The following is a 27,420-nucleotide window of genomic DNA, read 5'->3' on the forward strand; positions in this document are numbered from 1 at the left end:
TTCTCCAGGGAACCTTTTATCGTCCGCTTTCACTCCCCTACGACCTGTAAGAGAAAATTCCACCTACTTCATTCTATGGGAAAGAAACATGATGCCTGAGGATATTAAATTCCTTGAACACTTCAGTTATATTTACAGTTTTGCATCACATCACAAGGTCTTCTTTCTTATTTGGACAAAATTTGCATGGATGGATTATTGTCCTTCATGTTTCTGGTGATGTTTTGTAACTGAGCAGAGATGGAAGAAATAATAAAGTACAAACACCACAATGGAGAAATACTCACTTCCGAGGAAAATCATTGAAAACATTCAAAAATACTTTAAATTACCAGCAAAAGTCAAAATACACTGTTGCCCATGAAGTTGGAATTAAGTACTTTTATCTTTTCTCTTGACAATGTGATTTATTGTTGATAGATAAAGTGTAACTGGGACTCAGTATGTAATCATTGCATGCTATTAAATGTGACTACTGATGTGTATAAGTAGGAATAAAAGAGGAATGAGTCCAAAAACAAAATAATTACAACTTTATCGACTACAGTGTACATGTTAGGTAGAATGGCTCCTGTTATAAATGTATAATCTTATTGAACATTATGGTTCTTGTGGAAACTGGATTTTCCAAACAAATGGTCAAGAATATGGGTTTTTATGGTGGTTTGAGTAAAACACATAACAACTATGATATTTGATATTTGATATTTGACTTCAATTTCCTTGTGAAAATAGAAAAAGACGACTTAGATGAAAATGTGCAAGTACTTCAACAGGTAGCAACGATACATTATGGAATTTCATGACATATGTTTGTAAACTTACATCCCGAAGAGACGTGAAGTTGATTTTTTGGATCACAAGCTCAAAAAGTTAAGGAAACACTGCAACAGAGAATTATTACCTCCGCCAAGGAATTTATGCTTTTGCCTGCATTGGTTTGTCTGTCTGTCTGTGTACAAGATAACTCAAAACGTTATGGATGGATTTGGATGAAAATTTCAGGAAATGTTGATACTGGCACAAATACTGATTTGTTTTGTTTTGTCACAAATGATTACAAGTGAAATCATTTTAATTTTGTAGATTGTCAAAGTGGATTTACTGAGTAAATGAGAGGATCAGAAAAAAGTTGATTCTGTCAGGATGATCATATAATCTTATAGAACATGATGCATTGCTGTAGATTAAACTCCCAGCAGTACATAAAGTATTTCAGATGAGCTTGACATTTAATATATACAGCAATATAATGTGACAAAGCATCAATACAGGAGTAAAATGAATAAAAAATATCACGTATATAAGGAAAAATGGCAATAGTGAGCATCGTGTAATACGTAGTACTTATGTTATTTTACTTAATGGGGTTTTGAATACTTAAATACTTGTATTGGTGTATTTTAATGAGTGGTTTTAATACTTATACTGCTTCAGCCAATGATACTGAGTTTGAAAACCAAGAAACAGTCTGAAACAGTTTTGGATGTAAAAATATCATAATTGTGTTGTTTTATCACAGTGATAAAAGACTTTGTTCTGATTGGTCAACACACCAGCCCTAAAACGGCCATGAAGGAGATGGATGAGCTCTACACTGTCTTCAAGGGAATTTACAAGAAGTGGAAGACTGATGTGAGTTCACCATGTTTTTATTGTCTTGGGAGCTGCTGTTTGAACTTCCTCAGATAAGCACCATGTCCGTCTGGTTCTTCCTCATACAATGATATGAATGGTTCATTTCTATTTGTTGAACTTCCCTTTTTGCTGCCTTTTATTCACCCAGAATGTGATGATCTTAGGGGACCTCAATGCTGGCTGCAGCTACGTTACTATTAAAGGTTGGAGATCTGTCAGGTTAAGAAGTGATGACAAATTTCATTGGCTGATTGGAGATGAACAGGATACGACTGTGCGTCAGAAGACACACTGCGCTTACGACCGGTCAGTGAAGAAGCATCAGATTCATTTCATATCCTCTCTGTCTGCTGTTTTGTCATGTCAACAACAGTTTTATGCAATGTTATGGTCACAATAACTGTTAACACACAATGTGCTGCAGTGGCAGATGTTCTCGCATCCTTTACTCAACCCAAACGTCTACCGAAAACTAAAATTATCCACTGATATAAAATGTTTAATACCTGTTGATCCACTAATCCAATCAATCCATGTAAATAATTGGTGTAAAAGGCAGTTTGGCATCTTTTCATGGTCACCAGATATGACCCATTTGGACGTTCAGGGGCTCTGTAGTGAACGTGGAAACACTGTCATCTTCTGCAGCATTGATTCACCAGTAAAACCCATGGAGTTGGATCAATGACAGTGGGTGGATACACTTGGTTTATGTTCAGTTAATGATATCTTTGCTGAAAAAGTCACTTTTTCTTCAGTTTTTTCAGATAAAATAACCCTCAACTTTATGGATGGATTAAATTTATATAGCGCTTTTCTATGAACGTATTATTCCTTCACTCTCACATTCTCCCTCTGGTGGTGGTAAACTACATCTGTAGCCACAGCTGCCCTGGGGCAGACTGACGGAAGCGTGGCTGCCACTCCGTGCCTAAGGCCCCTCCGACCACCACCGAACATTCATACACCAGTGTGGGTAGCAGCACTGGAGACAAGGAGGGTGAAGTGTCTTGTTCAAGGACACAACAGCACATGACTGGGACAGAGCGGGATTCAAACCGCCAACCCTTTGGTTATTGGACGACCCACTCTACCATCTGAGCCATGGTCGCCCCATTAGAGCTTTAATGAAAATCTACATGATTGGTTTCCTGCGTTTTCATCCCAAACAGAATCATTGTCCATGGACGTGAGATTATTTCCAGTATTGTACCAGATTCAGCTCAACCCTTCAACTTTAAGGAGAATTTCCATCTCACTGAGGAGGAGGTAAACTTTTTTTAAGCCTGACATCCTAAAGTCACTCTGATAATTGATTATTAATTCTGTTCTTCTGGTGAACCTTTAGGCTCTTGAAGTCAGTGATCATTTTCCTGTGGAAGTCGACCTGAAGCCCAACCATCGCTACCTGCTCCGTCACGAGCTGTAGACCAATCAGGATCATCCGCAAAAAACACTGTGCTTTTAACTAATTTAAATGTTTTTAAATGAAATAATAAATTATGCAACTGAGTATTTACTGAAAGTTATGGCTCTTTTGTAATGACTCAAATTCATCTTCACATTCACTCTGTACTCATCTCAGTTACTTAAAACACAGACAGATAATCAGTTGTTTCTGCATGAAGCGACTGAGGAACTGCGAGTGTTTGACTGTGGGAGTTCGTGTGCATCTGAAACTAAAACCACATCAAAGCTGACATCATTTCATGAGCTCATGAAGGTACGATCTTGCACAACAGAACATACAAAACAATACTTTTAACTTAACTTTTTAGACTTAAAACCTGATTTTAATCATTTTATTTCTTAGAGCTATTGGTTGATGTGCTGTTATTTGTATTTATCTGTAAACTCAGTGATATATAAGTTTTAATTTGTAATTTATGCACCGTCTGTTTGACAGGAAGCCATTTGCAGGCAACAACGACAGCTGAGTCTTTATTTGCGCTCTCTTCCTTTCTGAGAAATATAATTCGTGGCAGTGCATTAATGTTTTCTTCAATATAATCATCGCTTTTGCCTTTATTTGCAAGGATGGAACAAAATTTTGCTGATCTACTTAGCGGCGCATTTTCAGGTAAGACATTTTCATATCAAAGCATTTATTTTTCTTTAACCTGTGCTAAGATCCTGGGTTTTAAAATGATGAATCTGTTTCAGAGTCATCAGTTCCATCGTTCCTTGATGGTGCACTGGACTTTGAGAATGTAAACTTTGACGAAAAGTTTGATGAAGATGAAGTTGTCAATCAAGAAACTTCAGAGGAAGACGGAGAAGTGCGACAGGAAGCAACTAAACACAATGTTGTTTTGGAAACAAGTGACATGTCTGAAGATGAAGATGAAGATGTTGATGAAGAAGAAGAAGAAGAAGAAGAAGAAGAAGAAGAAGATGAAGATGAGGATGAAGCTGAGGATGAAGATGAAGATATAGATGACGATGAAGATGAAGATGATGATGATGATGATGATGATGATGAGGATGATGAGGATGAGGATGATGAGGATGAAGATGAGGATGAAATTCTTGAGCTGTGTTGTGTTAAAGGTGTTGAGGAAAAAGTCCAAAGTGTTCAGTTCAGTCGGATGAATGTGGAAGAAGTGTCCCAGGAGCATTACACAAGCTCAGGTGAAGAGCTGGAGCAGATAGAGTGTGTCTCTGGAGACGATGAAGAGGTTGAAGAAGAGGACACAGGGACAGGAGGAAGACCAGGGGATTTGCTGATGTCGGTTCACTGCAGTGACGAGTTCAGAGCTGAGAATAAAGAGGACAGGAGCTTTGTTGAGGGACGACCTCTGGCCCCAGAGAGTCCTGAAAAGCCTCAAGTTAGAAACCAGGAGCAAGGTGAGAGTGAGAGTGAAGAGGAGGCGTCCAATTTTGGAAACGTCCCTGGAATAAAAGACGAGGGGATCGAGGAGGAGGAGGAGGAGGAGGAGGAGGAGGAGGAGGAGGAGGAGGAGGAAGAAGACAGAGTAGAACGGCAGGAAGACTCATCAGATTCAGAGTGTGAGGGCATGAAAATCGAAGCTGAACCGTTTCTCCATCATCCACCAGGACACAGGCCCACTAAAGCCAGTTTGGAGTTTCCAGAGATATCTGAGCAAAATCTGCAGGATCTGATCGCTGAAGTTGACACTGAAGAATATGTTGAGAAAATGAAGGACTTCTCAGGTGAGGAGCACCAGGAGGCGGGGGAGAGCTTTGCAGATTACCCCTCAGACTTTTCCTCATGCGAATACGTAGAAGAAGGAAGAAAAAACCAAGAAGGTATTCATCGGGCACATCTCGACCTCACATCTGAAAACAGTTCGGAAGTGAATCATGCATTAACATGGATGGGGAGTGAGGAAGAGGAAGATGAGGGGTATCTGTACAGCAGAGACTTAGAGAGGGATGCAGATACCCTGATGAGCCTTGATTCATCAGCTATAGAAAGATGTAGGGAGGTTCAGGATGAAGAACCAACAAAAGAGTGTGATGATGAAGATGAGGGAAGTGAGAGTAACTCCTACAGCTCCAGTGATGATGAGGAGCGAGTTAGAAGGAGCGATGAGGAATTCTCAGGTGGTTTGTGTCTCCAGTTTCCTGAAAACAACAAGCAGAAGGATGACAATAAGCTCCAAAGCTGGACCACAGAGGCATTTTCCAGCTGGAGCACCTCCGACGACTACAGACCAGACCCGGCACTGTTCACCATCAACTGGGAAATAGATGTCTCAAGAACCAGCACCACGCTGTCTGAAAACCCAGATGAACCCCAAACAGATGGGACTCCTCTAGAGGGCGTCTCTACAAACAGTTACTCACAGATACAGAGGGTTGAAGCCAAAACCGTCGGCTCCTCTTCTAACCATGGATCCCTGGATGATGGTTTCTTTTTCACTGAACCTGAAACTTTGGAGACCAGCGAGTTGGGACAACTGGGAGATGACGAGTATGAAGAGGAGAGGAACTGGGAGCAGGAAAAGGAGAGGATCGACGCTTTCAACAAGTTTTACAACGACAGTGACAGTGAGAATGGACGAGAAGGTGAGTGAAGATCAGAGGAGAACACCTACAGAAAGTGAGATTTTACTTTGTTTTACTGTAACAATTAAGATAATAATGAATGGTTGCTGCCAGAACACAAATTCCATACTGTGAAAATGTGAAAAGTAGTCATGATACAGTCAAAGGGTCCCTGTCAGTGATGTTTTTGGAGCCATATTACAGCTGAATTTGTGTATATATCCAATAAAGCAACATGAAGGGGGATGAAAATATGTAAACTGGAAAGAAACTAAAACTGTCATATCAGATAAATGTGTAAAAAGTGGAACATTTAGCTCTAACGTGATGGATTTTAAGAATAAATCAACACTGGAGTAAAAATACTAAAATATGTATATTTACAAGTGTATGTGTGTATATAAAAAAATGTCTATAAATATATTGTTTAAAAAAAAAAAAATAGTGGCAATAGTATGACCTTACCCAGACATATCTGTCACTGGTTAATATGTTATGTTTCAAAAAAATGTGTCAAAGCTATTTATTCATTTGTCATGAATCTAATGGGTGAAAACAGAGTCAATATAGGTAAGACAAATAAACACCCTTTAAAAGCTCAAAAAAAAACCCTAAAACTTTAATATGTCTCACCACTATCCAGTACAGGTTGTTCTTTCCGATAGAATCAATAATAAACAAGACTGTTTCATTCAAAAGTCAATTCAAAAAACACTTACTCATTCTGAAAATGCTCAGTAGATCACAAAATAAGTTTTGATCTCCAACATTTATTAAATTATTTTGCTAAAGATTACATTAGGCAGTTGTTTTTTTTTTGTTGTTGTTGTTTTTTGCAAAATCACTAAGGTTTCTCTTCTCTAATGATTTAATCTATAGAGTATTGACAAATGTGCATCATAAACCAAGTAAGGTAATCAGATAATAATAGAATTTTTTTTTTGGAATATGGAAATGATACAAGCCTCCTGATTGCTACTAATTTACTTCTTTGCACAACGTAATATAGAAATGAAAATTTAAGGAAGCAGAAAATAAAAATACACACAAAAATAAGAAAAAGAAAAAAAAATTAAATAAAGTGTAAACATTTTTAAAGTCATGTATAATTGTTCTGTGATTCATCATCATCTATTTGTGCATTGTTTACAGAGAGGCAGATCAAAGTTCAGTTCTGTACAGACCCACTGTTACAAGTGATTCACTATGACTCAGACAGGTAAGTGAATTTTACTCTACAGGAGGGATTTTCTCATCTGTCAGGTAAAACCTAAACTGTGTGTGTTCCTCCTCAGTACTGACAGAGACTCACTCAGCAGTTCTTCAGATGCTGAGGAGGATCTGAGTTATGCAGAACCATCTGAGGTAAAAAAAAACAAACAAAAAAAACAAAAAAATACTTCAAGAACACATATGGGGAAAACAAACACACAGGTATGAACAGGTATGGTCTGACTTCACAGGGACAACAGGATGTTGAAGATCTCTCACAGATGGTTCAAAGTGCCTATGAGAGTCCAGAGACAAACACTGCAGAGTTCACAGAGAAGGAGCCAGAACTCAGCAAAGACACACACATCTCCACCAGGAAAAACAAGGTGTGTTTATGTGTGTGTTTTTAAGCATGTTCACTTTGAGAATGTATTCCCTGTGTGTGATTTTACTCTTCTGGCCTATGTTTTGATTTTTGTTTTTTTCTCCACTAGTGTCTCCACATACTGAAAATTATTCTGAAGATGAGTCTGGTGGTTCTGATGGGACTGCTGATGTTCTGGTTCCTCACAGACCAAGTGGACCCAGTTTCCATCTTTAAGGCCTAAAGGAAACAAACTGTATAATGCTGATTAAAAATAATAATAATAATAACAAAAAAATATATACAATGCAAATTTTGACTGGCTTTGAGTGCTAAGCATTTAAATGTGTGTGCTGTTGTCTGTAATCTTCTGTGTTTAAATAAATAAAAAGCTGTACTGGTTTGTAATTGTATTACTGTATTTACAGTTCAGTAATAAAATACGTTTTGTAAATAATATACAGTAGCTTCAACAACTAAAATAACAAATCAGTTTCTTAAAATTACTTTAGATAAGTTGTTATTCAGCAGAAATTCCATATATCCTGTAGTTTGAGCCCTTTATATGTGACAATTCACCCACAAGCTTAAACAAGTTCTGGAATTTGAAACAGACTTTTTAAAAGAAAATTCTATATATTTGTTGGACTATCAATTATTAAATTTGTGTCTGGCTGAAAAACTTGTCAGAAGACATCAAGACCAAATAAGAGGCCGATAATAAACTCCAGGAGAATGGAAGATGTTTTATTTTTTAGCTTGGATACTGAGGTGAGTACTGTAGTTCATTGTGATTTGGTCAACGATCTGAAATCACTGACCCTGATGGTCTATTTAGAAACAGTCTAACATGGTGTGCTCTCATCTGGGCCCTTTGGCTTTTTCTTTCAAGAATGTTTTTTTGATTTAATGCAAATGTCAAACTTATTGGTAGAGCACTCTTTAAACATGTCAGGTCAAATGGCTTCTGTTTAAAGTAGTTGGAAAAGCAGCACATCCCTGTCCCTGACAGAAAGAAAGAAAGAAAGAAAGAAAGAAAGAAAGAAAGAAAGAAAGAAAGAAAGAAAGAAAGAAAGAAAGAAAGAAAGAAAGAAAGAAAGAAAGAAAGAAAGAAAGAAAGAAAGAATAAATATAGACTTAATACATTTTTTAGGAAAGGAATTCATCATATCAGTCTAATATTTTCTAACATCCCGAGAGATTCATCAGAGATCCCTGTTTTACAAAATACACAAAAATGTCCAAATCCCACTTACATCTTTCATATGATAACTTAAAACAACACTTCCTTCATCATATTCTTTAGTGTATTTTCTTGGTAACAACCATGACAACTTCCAATTAATATTTAAGAAGTGTTATCCCAAGAAAAGATAAAGACAGTGTCTCAGAGAATAATGTTTTTGATCATCTGGTTTTCTGTACTGTATTATCTTTATTCTTAATTATCTTTTATTGTTTAATAAAGGGCTGATCAGAGTAAAAATGAATGTTGTTTGGATCAAAAATGATATTCCTTGGAGAGCAGATCCGTACAACACTGTTTTATATCTTCTTGTAATTGCAGATAAAGAGTCCAAGATCCAAATTTCTCAAATGGATTTAACTTAAAATCTTTTTTCAAACAAACAAACAAACAAAAAACAAACAAACAAACAAACAAACAAACAAACAAAAAAGCAAGTTATTAAAAAAAAAAAAAAAAAAAAAAACAATTTCCAAATGAATTAAATTACTGGGTTAAATCTTTATTTTTCCTTATGAGTTATGTCAGAATTTTCATTATGTTTTATAATTTTGTTTATTTATTTAGTTTGTATTCATTTATCTGTCATGGTATGAGGAGTATTTCTAACATATTTTCGGTTTCGAAGAAGAAGAAGAAGAAGAAGAAGAAGAAGAAGAAGAAGAAGAAGGAGAAGCAAACGGAAATGACGTCTACACTGGCAGATGGTGCGATGGTTTTGTTTAACCCCTAAACCCATAAAAGGGGGCGGGGTTTTACCGTCCTTACATTCATACTCATAGTCTCCACACCGGTCGAGCCGGTTTAATAAAAACAACTGGATCTCCAGTAGGAGGAGTCACAGCTGTTGTCGTTGTTTTTAGCAACTGAAACTGAAGCTTAGCAGAAACTAAGTAGTCCTGAAACACTACAACACAGACATAGAAGCGAATAAACCCAGTCGGAATCATGTCTTCCTTGAGCAGTAAGTCGGCGCAGGAGATCAGCGAGCTGCTGGATGAGTACGGGATAAAACACGGCCCCGTGGTCGGTGAGTGGGATGGGATCACAGACTTAACTTCACGGCCCTCACCCACTGACACTCACAACACAAGTCCACCCGAGTAGTTTTCAGCTTTTACTGAGGTTTACTTTATTATTCCTTTATTAACTCTCATAGTTCGTGTGTCTTAACTTGTTTCGTCAGACTCCACCAGAAGTCTGTATGAGAAGAAGCTGAAGGAGGCCATGGCTAAAGGAAAGAGACCCGCCAAAGCAGCAAGTGACAAAACCTACTACAGAGAAGAAGGTAGCCCCACATTTGAGTGGCTCACCCACATGTTCACCAGAAATGTACAAACAAGTATGACAACACTTAAGTTACACATTTTACCATTTACTATTTAGTAGCACACACATAAGTAGCACCATGGCTCTTTATTAGTTATTATTAATTCAGTAACAACTAATAAAGAGACATGTTACATATATCAGCTAAAATTTGCTTAGAGGTCTTATTCATGTCTTTGTGCATAAGAAATCAATATAAGTGAATCCCTAAAGGAACTTTGTGTTGGTAAATGCAAGTTATGCAAATTTACAGGATTTCAGTTCTGTTGCAACATGTTGATGGTCATATGAACTATGTTTTCAGCTCAAAAATGTCCAATTTCATCACAATTAATGCTATATTTTCATGTCACAAATAGCCAAGTTATATTTTAACTGAATTTACCTGAAAAACAAATATTGTATTCTTTTAGATTCCCCAATTTTTCTTGCAAGATTCTATTCTACATATCACATGTTTTATTTTTACAGGTTGCAATATGGAGTGTGGTGCTGATCCATCCTGCTTATGTTATGCCAATACATACATTAAAAATGTCACACGTCACTTTTTAAATCAACAGTTTTCAAATAATAAGCATTTTTATAAAGAAATAACAATTCTATATTGTTATTTACTCTTTAGTATGATGATAAACTATACAATAAATAATTATGATCCTAGTTTTTGCACAGGGATCATTTGTGGAAACGGTGACATGGCTGCCGAGCATCAGTATGATGGGATCCTTAGCTGTTATTGTTTTAGATCCACAATACTAACATTTATGAATAAGAGGATAATTAGCAATAGTAAATATATAAGTTTATTACAGATAAAGTACTGGTACTGACCAGATCATCATGGGTAATGTCACGTCCGTCCACCAGCAAAAGTTTTTACATACATGTGCTGGTCAAAATCCAGTATTTCTGAAAATATAGCTTCCACTGTCAGATAGTATCAGTAGTCTGTGCACAAATGTATTAGCATTGTTTCAACACAGTTCTATGCATTTCTTACAACTTTTTTTTTTTTTTTTGACAAAAATGGCCACTCATTTGACCTCCTAAGTAAATTTTAGCCGTTACACATTTTCACCATTTACTATTTAGTAGCACACACATAAGTAGCATGATTGCTCTTTATTAGTTATTATTAGCTCAATAATAACTAATAAAGAGACATGTTACTTATATATGACAATAACTCATGAATAAGTGTTCAGTAATATTAGGCATTTATTCATGAGTTATTGTCCATGACCATATTCTACAACTACTACTACTCTGACAGTGTTTAAGTCCAGGCTGAACACGGCTCTGTTCAACTGTGCATATAACAACTGAAAGGGTTCTATCTGCACTCTTCTCCTTTACTTTATTTTAATTGATTATTATTTATGTTTTAATTGTAATTGTGTGTTTTTAACTTGTCTCTTTTCCAATTAGTAAAGCACTGTGAATTGTATGAATTGTGCTATACAAATAAATTTGCCTTGCCTTGCCTACTAGGTCACTAACTTGTAAGTTTTCCTCCATAATCTGCTAAATGCTGCTTATTGGTAATAAGGAAGGAAAATGTTAACAAATTGTTTTTTTAATATGCTGCTATTAATAGGTGAAGAAACAATAGATAAATACATGGATAGATTTCCTTTATTGTTATTGTATAAAAATAATTCAAAGCCCAGGGTAAAAACAGAAGACATGTAGTACTAATTAGTAAAATAATTGGAAGTAAGAATAGTAGAATGATAAGTAAAATGAAAGCAAAATGAAAAAGAATAATGTAGAATACTTACAACCACTACTCACACACACATCCATGCATCCTCAATCATAACCATATTGTACATTATTGCATAAGTATTTGCACATTATTACACATATTGCATATTTTGCAGTTTTTCAGGTAATGTTCATTCAGTGTTTGTATAGACTTCTGTTCAATGTTGTGCTGGCTTTTGAGTATTACAGAGAGCTGAGCTGCTGAAATAGATGCACTGAAAATGTACTTTTGCCTTGACATTGTATGTATCTTTTTTTTTTTTTTTTATTTCAGAGGAGGAAGTCACCTATCTTACCAGGACACCTGTAAGTATACTTGTCTCAGCCTCATCTGAGCCTTTAGGGCCTGGAAGTGCACGATTTCTCCACAGTTCTAACTCAGTAGAAGCCATTTTCAGCCTCACCTGAGACAAACATTTCAAGCAAAATCAACACAGTGAGCATCAAATTATAACTGCATGACTTTTCCCAGTTTATCCACAAATGAAGTTTAAAGTCAGAGATGAAATGCATGTTCCCAGGGTTCGAACTGAAATGAGGAGGTGAGCCTTCAGTTTTGCTGCCTTCAAATACTCTTCAATGGGAGCTGAAAATACCAGAACTAATTTCAGTACAAGTTTTTTGCACCGTCTTACTGACTAGACAGCAACAATCCTTTGGACAGTGCTTACGTTTTTAAATGTTTACTGACCTCGACCAAATCTTGCACTTTAAAAAATGGCTGGTGACCTAAACTATGTTGCACTTTAAACATTTTGTCAAACTCTTGTTATTACATTGTGTTATCACTAAATTATTGCCTGTGTTTTAATTTTGTAAAATGTATTGTTATCACTGATCTTTTAACCTCTTGGCCAGGTTGCCTTGTGTAAAAGAGATCTCAATCTCAATGGAGCCTTATGCAGTAAAATAAATAAAAAAAAAAAAAAAACACAAAATAGATTTATCAAATAGAATACCCTAAGAACATATGACAGTAGGGGCTCAAACATAAAGTACAATACTGTACACTGTTATTCATTCATACAACTTACTCTTCACCAAATTTGGGAAAAAACAGGAACACAGAAAGTGCCTTATCTGTGAAAATACACGGAAAACCTTCTACTGCCTTTAAAATGCGACCAAGTTAAAGGGGTCATATTTTGTTAAACCCACTTTTATTAGTCTGTGGTATATTTATTTGTGTATTTGGACCCTAATAGTTCATAAAGTTTAAATTTGAACCCTCCAGGTGCTGCAAAGCTATCTTTATATTCATTTTGGCAAAAATCGAGTGGATTTCTACAACCCATTTTATTTCCTTCTTAATTTGTTACATCTATAACTAGTTACATTACAACATTTGCACATATAACATCAAGACTTCTGACAGACATTTCTCCGAGTACGACATAATTGTTTATCAGCAGCAGCGGTTGTAGTCCATACTGAAAATATGTCCAGACTTCGAGCCGATTACCTAAATGTTCAGTTGTTGGTTGAATGGGACAGAGCAGCACAGTCAACAACCTGGAGGGGGTGGGGCATGAAGTGGCTCATTTAAAGGGCCAGTGTTCAAAATGACCTTTCTGAAGTCATTACTCAGAAATAGCGTTGAAGATGGACCTGTGGAGTTGATTTAATGAAGAATTCAGACCCAAGCATAGCATTTACAGTTTATGTAGACCACAGGGAAATGTTTTAAAATGCATAATTCCATTTTAAAAAAGCAAAATTTCACTCCTTTAAAGACTGAACCATGGAGTGATTAATGCAGCACACATGCTTCAGTTAATTCTGCAAACAGGTGAAATAATAATTCCTAAAATGTTGAAATAATAAATACAGTATGTGAATCATGTTGTCTGATGTCCCCTTGAGCCAACACTCCAGTCTTACAGTCAGAGCTGACAGTGACGCTGCCTGGAGCCTTAATACTCCATATTTGACAGATGTACAGATGTATGCGTTCACTCCTGACTGTCCACTTCTTTCCCACTTTATCAAATCGGCTCTTTTTTAAGGTGTTCTCACTTATGCACCTCTTTCAGATTTCTCCACCATAACATTTAATGACTGTTCCTTTTAGTGGAATGTGTCTGTAATTGTTTTTGGATGGCTATTAGAGCAGAAGTCCCATGACTGTGGCAGTAAAACTGACTTTGAAAGACCTCCCCGGGGTAAAATATCAGCACTTGTTTTCTGTTTTCCTTGTTTCAGGTCAGGAGTTCTACTTCAGGAGACAGGTCAGTACTCTTCTGAATTTCCAAAATTAGGTTTAAACATGACTTACTTTACCTTTATGAATTATTACTCTTTTATTGTCGTTGCAGTGGGTCTTACTTGAGATCAAGACCAGAGTGGACTGAGAGAGAATATGAAGCAGAGTGAGTTAAAAAAAAAATGGGTAGTTTTAATTATTTGAACAGGGGAAGAGGAAGTAAAACCTTCTCATGAGTATTTTTTTCTGTCCTTCTCAACAGGACGTCGTACTCTGACTACTTAAGGTCCAAACCTGAATACAGGGGACGAGATTTTGTTGATGAGTAAGTGCCTTTACAGGACATTCAGCCAGTCATTTTAAGTCTATGAACCTTCATATTCTTATATCCGTGTTCTGTGTATTTGGTGTCATTTCAGGCCCTACACGTACAGAACATCGTCTCCTTATACGAGCTCATATTTGAAGTCAACACCGATGAAACCTGCTGAGGATCCTCCAAAGGCTCCAAAGTCATCTCGCCTCGTCCCAGCCTGGGTCCAGTTCTTGTTCTTCCTGATTGTGATGGTTTTCCTCTACTTAGTATTTTCCAATATAGAGACAAATGAACCCATGAAAGGGATAGAGTGATTGGGGTTTTTTTGTTCATACCTGCTCTATTTATAGAGCTCTTACACTTTTTTTTACCTACAGGAATGTATTGTGATTGAAAGTTTTATTTTATACATTGCAGATTGTGGGTTATGCCATAATGTTATGCATTTTAATGGTGGTTTATTCATTTGCTTATGCTTAGTGTTAATTCATAAATGCTGCTTGACTTCAGTAGAGCACCACTGCTAGTAGGTATTACTTCCAATGAAGCTTTCAAGAACACAGAACTGGTGCTGTCAGTGCTCAAAATGCTGAATACTCAAAGAATATGTCAACACTTGTACATGAAGTATCCTCAGATTTTGATGTTTTAAGTCCCTGAGGTCTGTGGATTACCAGGGTCAGCTGTGACATACGGAGCGCTATGGGAAACTGGTTTTTACTGTTTATATTCGAGTGAAATGAGCATTTGTTTTTCCTAGGAACCACTGACAAAACTTGTCGAATATTTCATACCTGTCAATATAACAGTTCTCAGACCCTGCATTAAACATATTCATATTCAACACAACGCTAATGTTTTAACTTCAGAGGAGTTCACGGAAAAACCCAGATGTTCATCACAGGCTTCATTTGTATGTTGTTTCTCTGTCTTGCATCGCCTGGTTGATGCTACTGTTGGAGCGCCTCGGCTTTGTTTGTTGGTTTGTGACTGTTTTCCTCTTGATCTGAGATATCACAGGTTTTAAAGTGGGTTCAGGTCTGGACATTTGGAGTGGTCTCTGTGTTTTTCCTCAGCTGTTTTTTTTTTTTTTTTTGGCTGTCTTTTTGACTTTACTGTCAAATTACCCCAAATCACAAGCAAACTATCAACCTGTTTGACTATGTTGTACCTTCAGTTAATTCTAATGGATCTGTTGTTGTAACTGAAAATCCTTTTCTGGTGAAACTGACTCTTGACAGATAATGTCCTTAGATTGTCTCATTCACTTATTATCCCAGTTCATTCTTTTCACCATTGAACTGGTCATTAACAGAAGTCTGATTCTGTGTAAACTGGTATAAAAGGTTCACCAAGCAGATATATTTGGTAGAGTTTTGGAGAACCACAGTGATTCTGCAGCTTTTTACTAGAAACAAATGTCAGGATGGTTAGGTCAGTTTTTAGACCAACTGTAATCCAAGTGCCTCAATGATTTTATTGGAATAAATTACTGGTTGTACTTACCAGTTACCAGTTTTAAGTGTTAAATGGTTCATTTAGGGATAATCAAGTTTTCTACAACACCGAACATGTTCATCATTATTACTTTGTAATGTTGTGTTTTTTGTACCAGTGTTTCACTATCAATAATAAATGTTTTAAGTATCAAGTTGGTTTTTATATATATATATATATATATATATATATATATATATATATATATATATATATATATGTATAGAGAGAGAGAGTTGAGGCTGTAAGAAAAAACTTTTGACTGACACGCCTACTTCATCCCAGCCACACTGACATAAAACACAAAGTGTTCACTAATAGCAACATTTTAATCAGTCATTGTATTTACACATTTTAAGTTCTAAAAGACATTGCAAATAATTCGTAATGCATAGTCGCCACTTGAAGTGATCCCATACGAATCGTTGATCTATAGAAGCAGGTACTGTAGAGTTAGTGTTACATGACTGGAAATAAAAATAGTGTTTTGTACAGTATATACACACAGACCTGAGTAACCCATGTCACAGTTTCCCAGTTGAGCTTTTAGTTGTGTTATTCATTCTGAATATCTGGGGTCATGGCAGTAGCCAAGTCTGACCTTGAGCCAACATTGACTTTGTGTACTGTGCATCTAGTGTGCATCCAGTGTCTGTGGCCCTTGGTTAAAAACATGTTAAATTAGTCGTATCAGCATCTGCCTGCTGGAGAACACCCACATCTATCAAGAAAGACTATATTTTATACAGTTCCATTAGAGTCCTGTTAAGTTCTGCGGCTCATCCAGATTGTGGTGAACTGGTTTCCGGCTTCTGCACAGCCATAGTGGATGACGGACCCGATGAGTCCATGACATTTGCCTTCTGACTGTCGACGCACTGGTTTTAACCTTTGAGAAGAAAAACACAGCTTAATTTTAGTTTACTCACCACAGTTAATAACAATTAACACAAAGACACAGAGATCCCCATGCTTCAATTCTAATCTCACAATAAGTGTATTTTTAAGGTTTATTAAACTTCATGTAAAATTGCTTTCACTTTGGTTGTTTTTGGTCGATTTAACAGGATGTTGGTTTGTTTTCCCAAAGTAAAAAACACTTGCACTTTTTTTTTTTTAAAGAGAATTGTCTGAATCCAGTCCCCAACAAACTCGGAATCAGTTAAGTTGTGGCGTGAATCTGATCTGACCAAAATACCTGGTACACTCCTCAAATGTGAGCTCTGTAACCATGTGTGCTTTGCATTCTGGGATGAGGCCCGGCATGCAAACTGTGTTGTTACACCACACCATGATGTTTTCTCTCACAGAAACACACTACAATCTAGAACACATGATCTTACTCCTGTATTTACTCTCTTGCTTATACCCTGAAACATCTGAATAATAGGCTGAGAGAAGAAGACTGATCCGAAACCAAACAGAAAAGAGGGAAAACACTTGTTTGCACTTCATCAGCTGACTGACGTCTGAGCAGTGCTATGCCTAAAGACAGGATGAATATCCACACTCATGTCTATATCTACTTGGACAGTGGCCAATGTCCTTTTTCCTCCACCACAGTGGATCTGAAATGAACCAATCAAAATGTGAGTGACATGTGAACATTCAGTTTTAATCCAAGGGGTTTGACACAAATATTGTACTAACTGTTTAGGAATTACAACCATTTTAAACAGTCATTTTCAGAAGCTCAAAAGTAATTGGACAAGCCAAGAGTTTTATAAATATGAGGGTTGTTTTAAATCCTTTACAGTCAATAACTGTGTGTCAAGTCTGAAACCCATGCATATCACTAAACATTTAAGGTTCCAATCAAGCAGTGACATGTGGACACATTTTGTGTTCAACAGTCTCTGTCATGTAAGCAGAGTAACTTATATGCATGTATTATACATATTTGAGTAGGTATTTATTAGCACTTTAACATTATGTTTAACAAATTTGGGGAGATAAAATTTTTAGGTGAAAAATGTCAAATTACTGCTCGGTGACATGTGGACTTGAAACGGACGTCAATTAAGCTTTATGCAAACATTCAAAACATGTGGTTCACAACAGAAATTGATATCAAGTAGGACAAAACCTTTTAGATATTATGTTCAACTATGCTGAAAATATATTTTGGAGTAATAATTGAAAAGTCTCTGTTTAACACGTGGACAGGCTGCCATAGTAACACGTGGACAACTCTTTACCATTGTATGCATCACCCAAAATGTTGACTTATTTTTGAAAACAAGCCAGATATAATCACAATGCTTTATTTAATGTATTTAATACTAACAGTGTTATTTACAACTTGTGGTGGTCCATATTGATATAGGTAAATTATAAATAAAGAGTCATTTCTCAGTAACAGTTCACAGATAGTCTTTTTAAATGTGACAGATTGAAAAAATTTTCACATTTTTAGATATAATTTTTTGCGTCAAATTCAAGTTATATTTTTATGTCTGAGGCATGGCTATGGTGTATAAAGTACAATCGATAAAATTGGTTGTAACTTTTTTTTTGTACAAGTGGTATTTTAAAAAGGATAACAGTTCCATAAAATAAAGATCTTTAGCTAAAAAATGAACCCACTTGATAAATGATGTGTGCAAATTTACGTTTTCATGTTGATATTCACTTTCACTTGATTGGACCCTAAATTAACGTCTGTACCTCCATCATATGGCTGGTTTTTTGATTGCTTCACTGTGGCGATGCACAGAGGCAAAATTACAAAACTTTTGTCACTGTCCACGCATATACACCTGAAGGCTATGTAATATTTGGTCAGTAGGTCTTTATTCTGAAACTCTTGTGCTTTGATAAACACAGTTTGCTGTTACTGTACGTACCTTCAGTTCACTGTTGCCTCGACACCCAGTCAGATCTTGTTAATTGATAAGGCAACATAAGTGTTGTCCACACCTACAGATAAAAGAACATTTATCTTTAAGTACAAGGCATCAACAGCATTATTATATTGTAACTTGAGTAAAGCAGAGCAGATACTGTAGCTGTGAGGCTGATTTTAACCCTCATTTCATCACCACACATGATTTCAATAAATAAATCAATACTATGCGTGCCCATGTTGTGGCACAGTGATGGTCTGAAACATACTGACAATGGGATTCACACACAGGAACACTTACAGGTTCTGGTCTCTCTCTCCAGTTCTGAAGGCTTACTTTTCTTCTTGTTACACAGTACTTTAGCCACGATGATGATAATGATGACAGCTACGACAAACGTCAGGCCCGACACGAGCCAGCTGATCACCATCGGACTCAGGACTGGATCTGGGTCTGAGGGTGAGAAGAACTATCTGTGATTGATCAGACCCGAGAGTCAACTGATCAGAGTTGATGAATAGAATGTTAATCCTTGTGAATCTTTGGTTATACGTTAAACAAACATCACCTTGGGCTCTAAATATTCTCTCTTTCTGTTCACCTCTACTTTTTTTTTTTTAAATAATTGCAGCCCTCTGACTAATCAATTTGAAAAAAATATTTTTGTAGCAAATAGGACTGTTCAATTTCTACATATTTACATTCCTCCACTGTTTATCATTTCTTAGCATTAAAATATAAGGGGGCTTCAAAACTTTTGTAGAAAAAGATCATAGTTTTGACAAGGTTTAAATCACACAGCCCTCAGTTTTACACAGATGGACTTAAAGGCTGGTATCAATGCTTGCAGTAGTGTATGGAGCATATGTTGAAAAATACACATCATAACTTAAACTGTTTTTTTCCCCAACTGTCCTTTTTCCCTGAACTTTTTCAAGCCCCTTCGTACATATTCTGCTACATATACATCATTTATCTGTAGAATATTGTTGCTTCTACCTCTGATAGAAATGGGCAGCGGCTGACTCTCTCTGGAGACAAAAGTGCGTCCGCCCAACTGGACCCGATACAGGCAGTAGTAATAACCCTCATCTGAGCTCTGAGCGCTGGGGAAGGTGAAAGTGACAGAGGGGCTGAGGGCAGGCAGAGACTGACGGACTGTGCCGTTGGACCGGATCAGTCGCAGCTGGAACGAGCCTCCTGGGTACTGCTGCAGCGTGGAGCAAGTGATGTTAAAGCTGTGGCCCTTAATGACCGAACCAGCCGGGGCATCGTTGGACGTGTTGTACCAGTGTTGGGGAGTTAAGAGCTCCACTGTAATGAGGAAAAAACAGACACTAAATATGTAATTCAAGTTCAGTTTAGTGTCTTAGATAAAACAGATCTGAGAGAGGAACTTATTGTGGGTGAACATCTTGTGAATTAAAAAGTTTCTGGTTACAATTTCCTCTAAATGATTTGCTTTTACAAAAAAAAACAAAAAAACTTGCTGTTCTTTTTGTGAAGTTAAAGTCAAGTTTGTCTCTGGATTTCTGCTAAATAGGAATAAGCCAAGTATTAATGAAAATCTAAAAGGCATCACATTTAAGATAATAAGTAATTATACTAAAACAGAGTTCAAGTAAAACAAATATATCTTAAATGAATTGGACCGGGTGATATGACAAGAAAAAAAAAAAAATGAACATGATGTTTCATGGCATGTTTTATTGTTGACTGGTGTGTCATAAATGAGTCTACTAACTTTTCATTTAGACTGTGAGCATTATTTTGCCGTTAGTTTCAACTTGTAAGTATCCTACGTTAACATACAGTATTTTCTACAAAAATACATGTGTTAAGCCTGAATCTTTTTTTTAGTGTTACAGGTTCAGTGTGTGATATTTGGTGACATCTATTCCCTGTTCATGTTTTTAAGCAGGTATTTCCTCACACTCTTTTTAATATCTCTGTACACATTTAAACACAAAAACAACTATAAACCAGTACCTACACTCAGAAAAACCATTACTTCTGGTGGATTTCCAACTGTAAACACCACAAACTTTAGATAATCTTGGACATACCAGATTCAAAGGCTTTAGTCTGTCACAAAGCTGAGCAGCATTGAAGTTATAAATTTACACTAAGTGAACTTAAAGCTGCAGTGTTCGATGGTTTTTAGTGTCATTTGGCAAGAATTCCACAATTCCCTCTCAGCATATTGTAATTCATGTGGTCTGAAAGGACATGAAACTCCTGCATCTACTCCTTCCCTGTGTAGAAAATCTACACAGTGATGCCAAATATTTGTCCAATCACAGGTGTTTTTAGACAGGCAGGACGGTTTAAATATGTGACTGACAGCTGTAATCACCAGTTGATGACCTAATTATGTCCATACAACTTAGATGAGATGCTACAGCTCTACTCTGCCTATCAATAGGGAAGCTTGGAAAAATATCTTCACTTTTCTATAACAGTATCATCATTATCTATTTTTATATTTTGATTATGTTTGTGGTTTTTATTGTAATAAATAGTATTTTTTTGTATTTTGTGGGCCAGTATATTAACTAAATAGTTAATAATTATCAGACCATATAGTTGAAGTTGTGCTAAAAAAAGATACCAAACATGCATATGGTAAACATTTTTATGTGGTACATAAAAGAAAATATAAAGTACTCAAAAATGTCCAAAATAGGCCTAGACCCCTAAGGGCTAGTAGGAAATGACCAATATTGTTGTGTGATTTGGTGTTCATACTGCACAGCATTACTCACTACCAGCTGTTTCTCTTACAGGTGAAGTGAAACATTCCTGTTGTCAGTTACATGTTATTCAGTTTGGTCACAGTCATTGCCTGGCGTTCTTTCCATTAAGAGCTGAGCCAGAAAATGATTCAACTTCAATTACAGATCAAGACATTCTGTAAGAAAGGGCTGTGACAGTGAAATAATACAGAGCACACAATACCGATGTGACTCACCCACTGTGATGTTGATGGAGTTACTGGGTGGAGAACTGAGCAGCTGAGATGGAAAGTTGCCCTTGATCCTATACTGACAACTGTAGCTGCCCTGGTGGAAAGTTTCTAGGTCGGACAGCGTCAGCTCCACTGTGGTCTGGCTCTGGTCCACCCTCTGAGTCACCAGTGGAGTGGACACTCCGTGCTTGTACAGGTGGAAGTCACTGAGGTGGTGGTGACCCAGCAGAACGCTGCAGCTGAAGCGGACTGCCTCCCCTGAGGAGAACACCGTGTGAGGTGACAGCAGCGAGAGCGTAGGTGTCAAGAGGCTCCCTGTGACAAAAGACAGCACACTGTTCACAAATATTCAATATCAGTACCGATCCTGACAGGTTGGTTTCTTTGGATAACAATCTAACACCAATAATAAGAAAAATTTTATAACACATTAGGACACATTCAGTCTACTTATGGTTGGGGACACCTGCACTTTTACACTCAAAGTAGTTTTATATAATCAAAGTAGTTTTATAAACTAAAAAAAACTCAAAACTATTTAACATGATGTGTGTGTGTTAACATAATATAATTAACAAAATCATAAAAGTCATGTGTACGTCCTGCATGCACTGACACTGATGTCCTCCTTGGAAAAGTTTTAAAAGTAGGACCAATGGCCCTGTAGCTTACCGGCCAAATTCAAAGCTTTGGGAAATGTATCCAGATGCCATTTATTATCAACCAGTTATGTGTATTTATTACATTACAGAAATAGCCCATGTTTTGGTCATATTCCAATCAGATCTGTAAAAAATTCAAATTCCAACTTGATATCATTGATACTTACTGATTTATTGGATCAATCCACTTCCTATCTCTTATAATGGGGAAATTTGTCAAAGTCACACCAAATCCAGAATCAGATCCGGATCAAAATAATTCCAATACCTTGTGTTGACATCATCATAAAGAAGCTGTACACCAAGTTTGAAGTCAATCAGAACTGTAGTTTCATAGAAAAAGACGACTGAAATGTTTTCCCCATAAGAGCCCATGTTAAATTTTCCGTAAGTTCCCGGATCCAGAAGAAGATCCTGATCAGCATGTGGCCATTATGTTTTGGTCATCTCCCCATCAGGGTTGGACTGGAGAAATTTACACTGGATATCATTTATATTTACTGAGTTATTGCATCAATCCACTTCCTATCTCTTATAATGGGGAAATTTTTCAAAGTCGCACCAAATCCAGAATCAGATCCGGATCCAAATAATTTCACAAACTTTTGTTGACAAAGTCATAAAGAAGCTGTATACCAAGTTTGAAGTCAATCGCAACTGTAGTTTCGGAGAAGAAGATGATTGAAATTTTTGTAACGGATGACAGACGACGACGGACGCCATATGACGGCAATAGCTTATGGCCTGTCGGCCGGTGAGCTAAAAATAGGAATTACTGAACATCAAAGTCAAATTAATTAATTATTAAATGTGCAACTGCACATTAAACTAAATTAAGTAGGTAGTATTTTTGTGCCATGATTGTTCCTCAAATTCAATCTTTTTGATTATTATTACTATCATACCAAGAGTATCAGCCACTATAGCCACTGAATTTTGCTAATAGTGAAGACAGTGGGTTTATTACTCTATTCATTTAGGCTTGTTATAATTATTACACAGCTGTGATATTGCAATAATTTCATAATAATAAAAATCATAATCATTTCCATTAACTATCTTCCATAGTTTGAAGTTTTATCCATGCTCTCTGGATGCATCCCTTCAATGTTTTTTTGTTTTTGTTTTTTTTTTAATATTTCAATAAATGCATTTATAACCTTAAATAATGTTATTTTATAATCAGCAAAGCTTGTATGAATTAGCATAGCAGACAGCATTAAATACAGAATGGTTTAAAATGTCTTCTAGATGCAACAAAAGTAATGAGTGTTAAAAAATTAACAGTACAAGTTTTCCCAGGAAGAAGTCTTACCCAAGCATTTCACCCCTGCATCATTCTTATGGGTGCAGTAGTAGGAGTTAGTCCCCAGGAAAAGAGCACAGCGTGACAGACTGGGCTCATGTCCCGTACACTGGACATGCTGAAGCCAGATCAGTCCAGCGCCTGCACCATATGCTGCACCCTGAAGGGCGGCTTCAGCTAAGCCACAGCCCAGCTCCAGGCACACCACTTCAGCTTCTCGGTAGTCCCAACCATGGTCGCAAACCGTCCCCCACTGACCATGGCGTTGCACCTCAACTCTGCCAGAACACTCATTCTCCCCGTCCACAAGTCGGATCCCACCTGAAAATAAAATAGAGTGTTTTTAAGACGCAGCAAACAAAGTGAAAGCAGTGGATTCTGCAGGTTTTCATCAGTCCAGGTCTTACCAAAAGCAGCTACTCCATCCCACAGAGCACCTAACAGGCCTATAAGGAAAGTAACAAACATGAGATTACAATTAAGAAACAAACATATTCAAATAGATTATGAGCAGCTATTTACATTAATCTGTGGGTATAAGGAGTAAACCTGAAATCAAAAATGTACCATAATGAATAATGCTTGTATGACAAGACTGTATGTCCAGGCTTATTCCAGACTGTTCTGTCCACTATAGGGTCATTTTATTAAAAGAAAGATTAAAAGATATGTACTCTGTAAAATATCCAAAATGAATGTTGGTACTTTTTATAACAAAATTCATTTCAAAATGATCAGTTATCTGTGCACTTCCTTTGGAAACCAAGCGAGTAAACTCAACTTTTAAGTCTCATAACTGTAATGTGACCTGTTCACCCAATCATGCAGCCTTAAGAATAAATAAACCAACAGGTTATAAAGTAGCTCAAAAACTGTAAATACCTACAGCAATGAAATGCAACATACACATTAATGCAACAGTGAAATTAATCATATTTAATAATAAAAACTGAAAAGGAGTATTTTATTGTACACTGACCTCTTTGATTTTAAGTTTTGGTATGTAGACCTATCAAACTTACTACTATCACACTTAAAATCAAGGTTTTTCGAGTATTTTCACAGTGTGGTTTGTGTACTTTTAGTGAAGTAGTGTCTCTGAATACTTCAATCAATCAATCAATCAAAGTTTATTTATATAGCACTTTACAACAACATAACGGAGCCCAAAGTGCTTTACATTTAAAAGCATGATTAAATTATAAGATTAAAAAAAACAGGTTAATAAAGTACCATAAATATGCATAAAACAATAGGACACAACACACATTGATAAAAGAGACCACAGATTCAAACCTAATAGTGTCTCAGTGCTAAGGGTTAAAAGCCAGTCTAAACAGGTGAGTCTTTAACCTGGATTTGAACAGGGCCAGGTCAGTGAGGACTCACTTCTTCCACCAAAGCCCTCAGCATCATGAAAACAATCTGATGCTGCAAACATCACAAAGTACAGCATCAAACACAACAGGGTATAATAAATTAAACATAACTCAGTGGACGTTTATTAATCTAAATCCATGTCTCAATGTAATTCTTATAATTAAAAATAACAGACCGAAACAGAAACATCTCCTCTTTTACTGAAGTGTCTTTAGAGCTGATACTGGTCGTGTTTTAATGTTCTGTGATGGCATGCTAAGCATCTGGAGTTTGGGCATGCTACCGAATGGGACAAAACAAGACATTTAACAGTGTCAACAAGCCTCTGTCCGATCATAAAAATTAAAGTCAGCCGCAAGCGAAAAATCAATATGAACAGATCTAACAGTTGCCGTAATCCCGTTGCATAATCTCAGGACACAAGCAGCAGCAGCTCACCGTTAGCTGGTGTTGTTAGCTAGCCACCCATCACACAGGCTTAGCTAGCAGCATTAGCTTACCTGTCAAAAGGATCTGGAGGAATCTCAGCATCTTCCCCCTCACCCTACCATCAGACGGCCGGGTGAGAAGGAAGCCCGTGGCCGTGGAGATGATACTGACAACCGCTGAATGCAAATGACAACCGCATAAGACATGAGCTAGCTTGTGTGCTCCAACAGCTAGCGGCTACGAAGTTGGACAACTTCAGCAGCTGCCCCGACAGAAGCACCGGGACCGAACCGACACAAGCCGCTCCGACTCTCTTAAATACATGGTTCAAGTGCCGTTAACGGTCTGAAAAAGGAACAAATTCAAGAGTCCAGGTGGGAAGAGGCTACCCGTGAGCTCCGGCTGCTGAATAGCATCACGTCCATAGGTTGGAAGAGTCTGGATAATGTTTGCGGAGAACCTGCTCACGTCAACGGTCAGGACTGTGCCCTGTCCGACCTGAGCGCTTCTCTGAGCGGCAGGCAGAGGTCAGCACAAGCCGCCGCAAAGCCACCTGGAAGCCCATTAAAGGATCAGCACTGCAGCCGGTTAGGAACCACAGACCTGAAAAAAAAAAAAAAAAAAAAAAAAAAAAAAGATCCCCTCCATTGAGGTTTTTCACACGGATGTTACTTGTCCATGTTACAAATATAAAGTCTCTAAAATGTTTAGTATATGACACATCTGAAACACAGAAAAAGACACATGAGACTAATAATCTATAAACAAGGATCAATTTTAGTACAAAATAACTCATTTAACTTTTTTAGTTTTCCTACATTTGTACATTTGGTTGATTATACTTACATACTTTTACTTTAGTCAGGTTTTGAATGCAGAACTTTCACTTGTAGAAGAGTATTTTTAAAGTGAAATAGGCCTAATTTTGAAGCTTTAACCCAGGGGTGTCGAACTCATTTTAGTTCAGGGGCCACTTTCAGCCCAAATTGACCTGAAGTGGACCAGACCAGTAAAACAACAGCATATTAACCTGTAAATAATGACGACTCCAAATTTTTCTCTTTGTTTTAGCACAATTAAAATTAAATGATAAAAATATGTACATTTGCAAACTATCCAAACAAAAATGATATGAATAATCTGAAAAAACTGAAATTTCTTGAGAAAAATAAGTACAGTTTTAACAATATTACACCTCAACTTACCATTTATACGTGTATATTAACGGATTGGATCTATAAAGGCACAAAATATTTAATAACAGGAAGAATAATGTTAAAATTTCACGTTTACAATTTCAGGGTTTTTGCATTTTATTGTTAAAGGATAGTTTGTAAATGTTAATATTTTCATCATTTCATGTAAGTTTTTACACTAAAACGAAGAGAAAAATTTTGAGTGGTCATTACTTATTTATAGATGTCATGTAATATTATGTTTTTCGCATTAAACTACGAAAATTTGGAGTCATCATTTATCAGTTATTATGCTATTATTTTAGTTGAGATCACATTGGTCTGTATGTGGAACCTGAACAAAAACGACTTCGACATCCTTGGTTGTTAATATCTTAAGTGTAATTTTTGCGCTTTGCAAATGCATCCTTCGGGCCGGACTGGAACCTTTGGCAGGCCGCATTTGGCCCCCGGGCCACATGTTTGACATCCATGCTTTAACCCTTTCATGCATAGTGGTCACTACAGTGGACAGTTATTAAAAGCTGTTCTCTTGTATATTCATGGATTTTATTGTTTTAGTTCCATATCAACCGACACAGTGGATCATCCCATACACTGACATTCATACCATTACAGTAATTTTGCTGTTCTTCATAAACCTGATCTGCAGGAACATGTTGAAGTGTAAATCAGTTGCTTGTTATTATTATTAGACTGTAATTAACAAGTTTGGTTTTTTTTTAAACAAAAAGTTTTTTTGTTTTTTTTTCTTTTTTGCATATTATCTTCATAAAGTCAGTAATAACTAGTATTAGAGTATGTTAAAATGTGACCAAACATCAGATTAGTGGCTTTAAAAAAAATATTCCATAGTTTTCACACAGTGTATCAGTAAATACATGTTTCTTTACTTCAAAAATTAAATGCATGGTGTCCGGCTGAGTGGACATTTTTGCAACTCCATGAAAAATAGGTTCATAAAAAAAAAAATTTTCAGTGGCATTGTTTTTGTCATGCCTAAAGAGGAATTAAAACACTCAGGAAAAAATCTTAAGGTTCTCATAA

The 27,420-nt window shown here is 36.7% G+C and overlaps 4 protein-coding genes across 9 annotated transcripts in view; 3 read left to right on the forward strand and 1 right to left on the reverse strand.

The window, feature by feature from the left end:
* dnase1l1l (deoxyribonuclease I-like 1-like) overlaps positions 1 to 3,141 on the forward strand; it is a 4,157-nt gene extending 1,016 nt beyond the window's left edge. For both annotated transcript variants that reach the window (XM_030139459.1, XM_030139460.1), the window contains exons 5-9: positions 1 to 46; positions 1,523 to 1,635; positions 1,787 to 1,944; positions 2,811 to 2,907; positions 2,987 to 3,141. The exon at positions 1 to 46 is cut by the window's left edge and continues 76 nt beyond it. In XM_030139459.1, the coding sequence (XP_029995319.1) occupies positions 1 to 46; positions 1,523 to 1,635; positions 1,787 to 1,944; positions 2,811 to 2,907; positions 2,987 to 3,067 (495 nt within the window). In that variant the 3' untranslated portion in view covers positions 3,068 to 3,141. The remainder of the gene's footprint in view (positions 47 to 1,522; positions 1,636 to 1,786; positions 1,945 to 2,810; positions 2,908 to 2,986) is intronic.
* A 147-nt stretch (positions 3,142 to 3,288) lies between these two features.
* LOC115422857 (probable serine/threonine-protein kinase kinX) lies at positions 3,289 to 7,501 on the forward strand. Of its 2 annotated transcripts, none has more exons than XM_030139456.1 (7): positions 3,289 to 3,361; positions 3,675 to 3,718; positions 3,802 to 5,670; positions 6,802 to 6,868; positions 6,945 to 7,014; positions 7,113 to 7,247; positions 7,356 to 7,501. In XM_030139456.1, the coding sequence occupies exons 2-7, from the start codon at positions 3,676 to 3,678 to the stop codon at positions 7,467 to 7,469; spliced, it is 2,298 nt and encodes a 765-aa protein (XP_029995316.1). In that variant the 5' UTR covers positions 3,289 to 3,361; position 3,675; the 3' UTR covers positions 7,470 to 7,501. The 2 variants fall into 2 exon arrangements, with proteins under 2 accessions (XP_029995316.1, XP_029995315.1); XM_030139455.1 differs by having other exon boundaries at positions 3,306 to 3,361; positions 3,545 to 3,718.
* A 1,724-nt stretch (positions 7,502 to 9,225) lies between these two features.
* On the forward strand, positions 9,226 to 15,740 carry LOC115422863 (emerin). Of its 4 annotated transcripts, none has more exons than XM_030139464.1 (7): positions 9,226 to 9,501; positions 9,658 to 9,759; positions 11,845 to 11,876; positions 13,767 to 13,798; positions 13,886 to 13,939; positions 14,036 to 14,098; positions 14,193 to 15,740. In XM_030139464.1, the coding sequence occupies exons 1-7, from the start codon at positions 9,420 to 9,422 to the stop codon at positions 14,401 to 14,403; spliced, it is 576 nt and encodes a 191-aa protein (XP_029995324.1). In that variant the 5' UTR covers positions 9,226 to 9,419; the 3' UTR covers positions 14,404 to 15,740. The 4 variants fall into 4 exon arrangements, with proteins under 4 accessions (XP_029995324.1, XP_029995323.1, XP_029995325.1 ...); XM_030139463.1 differs by having other exon boundaries at positions 13,767 to 13,797; positions 13,879 to 13,939; XM_030139465.1 differs by having other exon boundaries at positions 13,773 to 13,797; positions 13,879 to 13,939.
* Positions 15,741 to 15,896: 156 nt separating this feature from the next.
* LOC115422859 (deleted in malignant brain tumors 1 protein) lies at positions 15,897 to 25,697 on the reverse strand. The gene is made up of 8 exons (XM_030139457.1): positions 25,249 to 25,697; positions 23,776 to 23,814; positions 23,378 to 23,689; positions 21,404 to 21,715; positions 19,432 to 19,746; positions 18,733 to 18,885; positions 18,433 to 18,505; positions 15,897 to 16,475 (listed from the first exon to the last, which is right to left on the reverse strand). The coding sequence occupies exons 1-7, from the start codon at positions 25,277 to 25,279 to the stop codon at positions 18,462 to 18,464; spliced, it is 1,206 nt and encodes a 401-aa protein (XP_029995317.1). The 5' UTR covers positions 25,280 to 25,697; the 3' UTR covers positions 15,897 to 16,475; positions 18,433 to 18,461.
* Positions 25,698 to 27,420: the final 1,723 nt, after the last annotated feature.

This window comes from Sphaeramia orbicularis, chromosome 7 (genome assembly GCF_902148855.1).
Source record: "Sphaeramia orbicularis chromosome 7, fSphaOr1.1, whole genome shotgun sequence".
Classification (NCBI taxonomy): Eukaryota; Metazoa; Chordata; class Actinopteri; order Kurtiformes; family Apogonidae; genus Sphaeramia; species Sphaeramia orbicularis.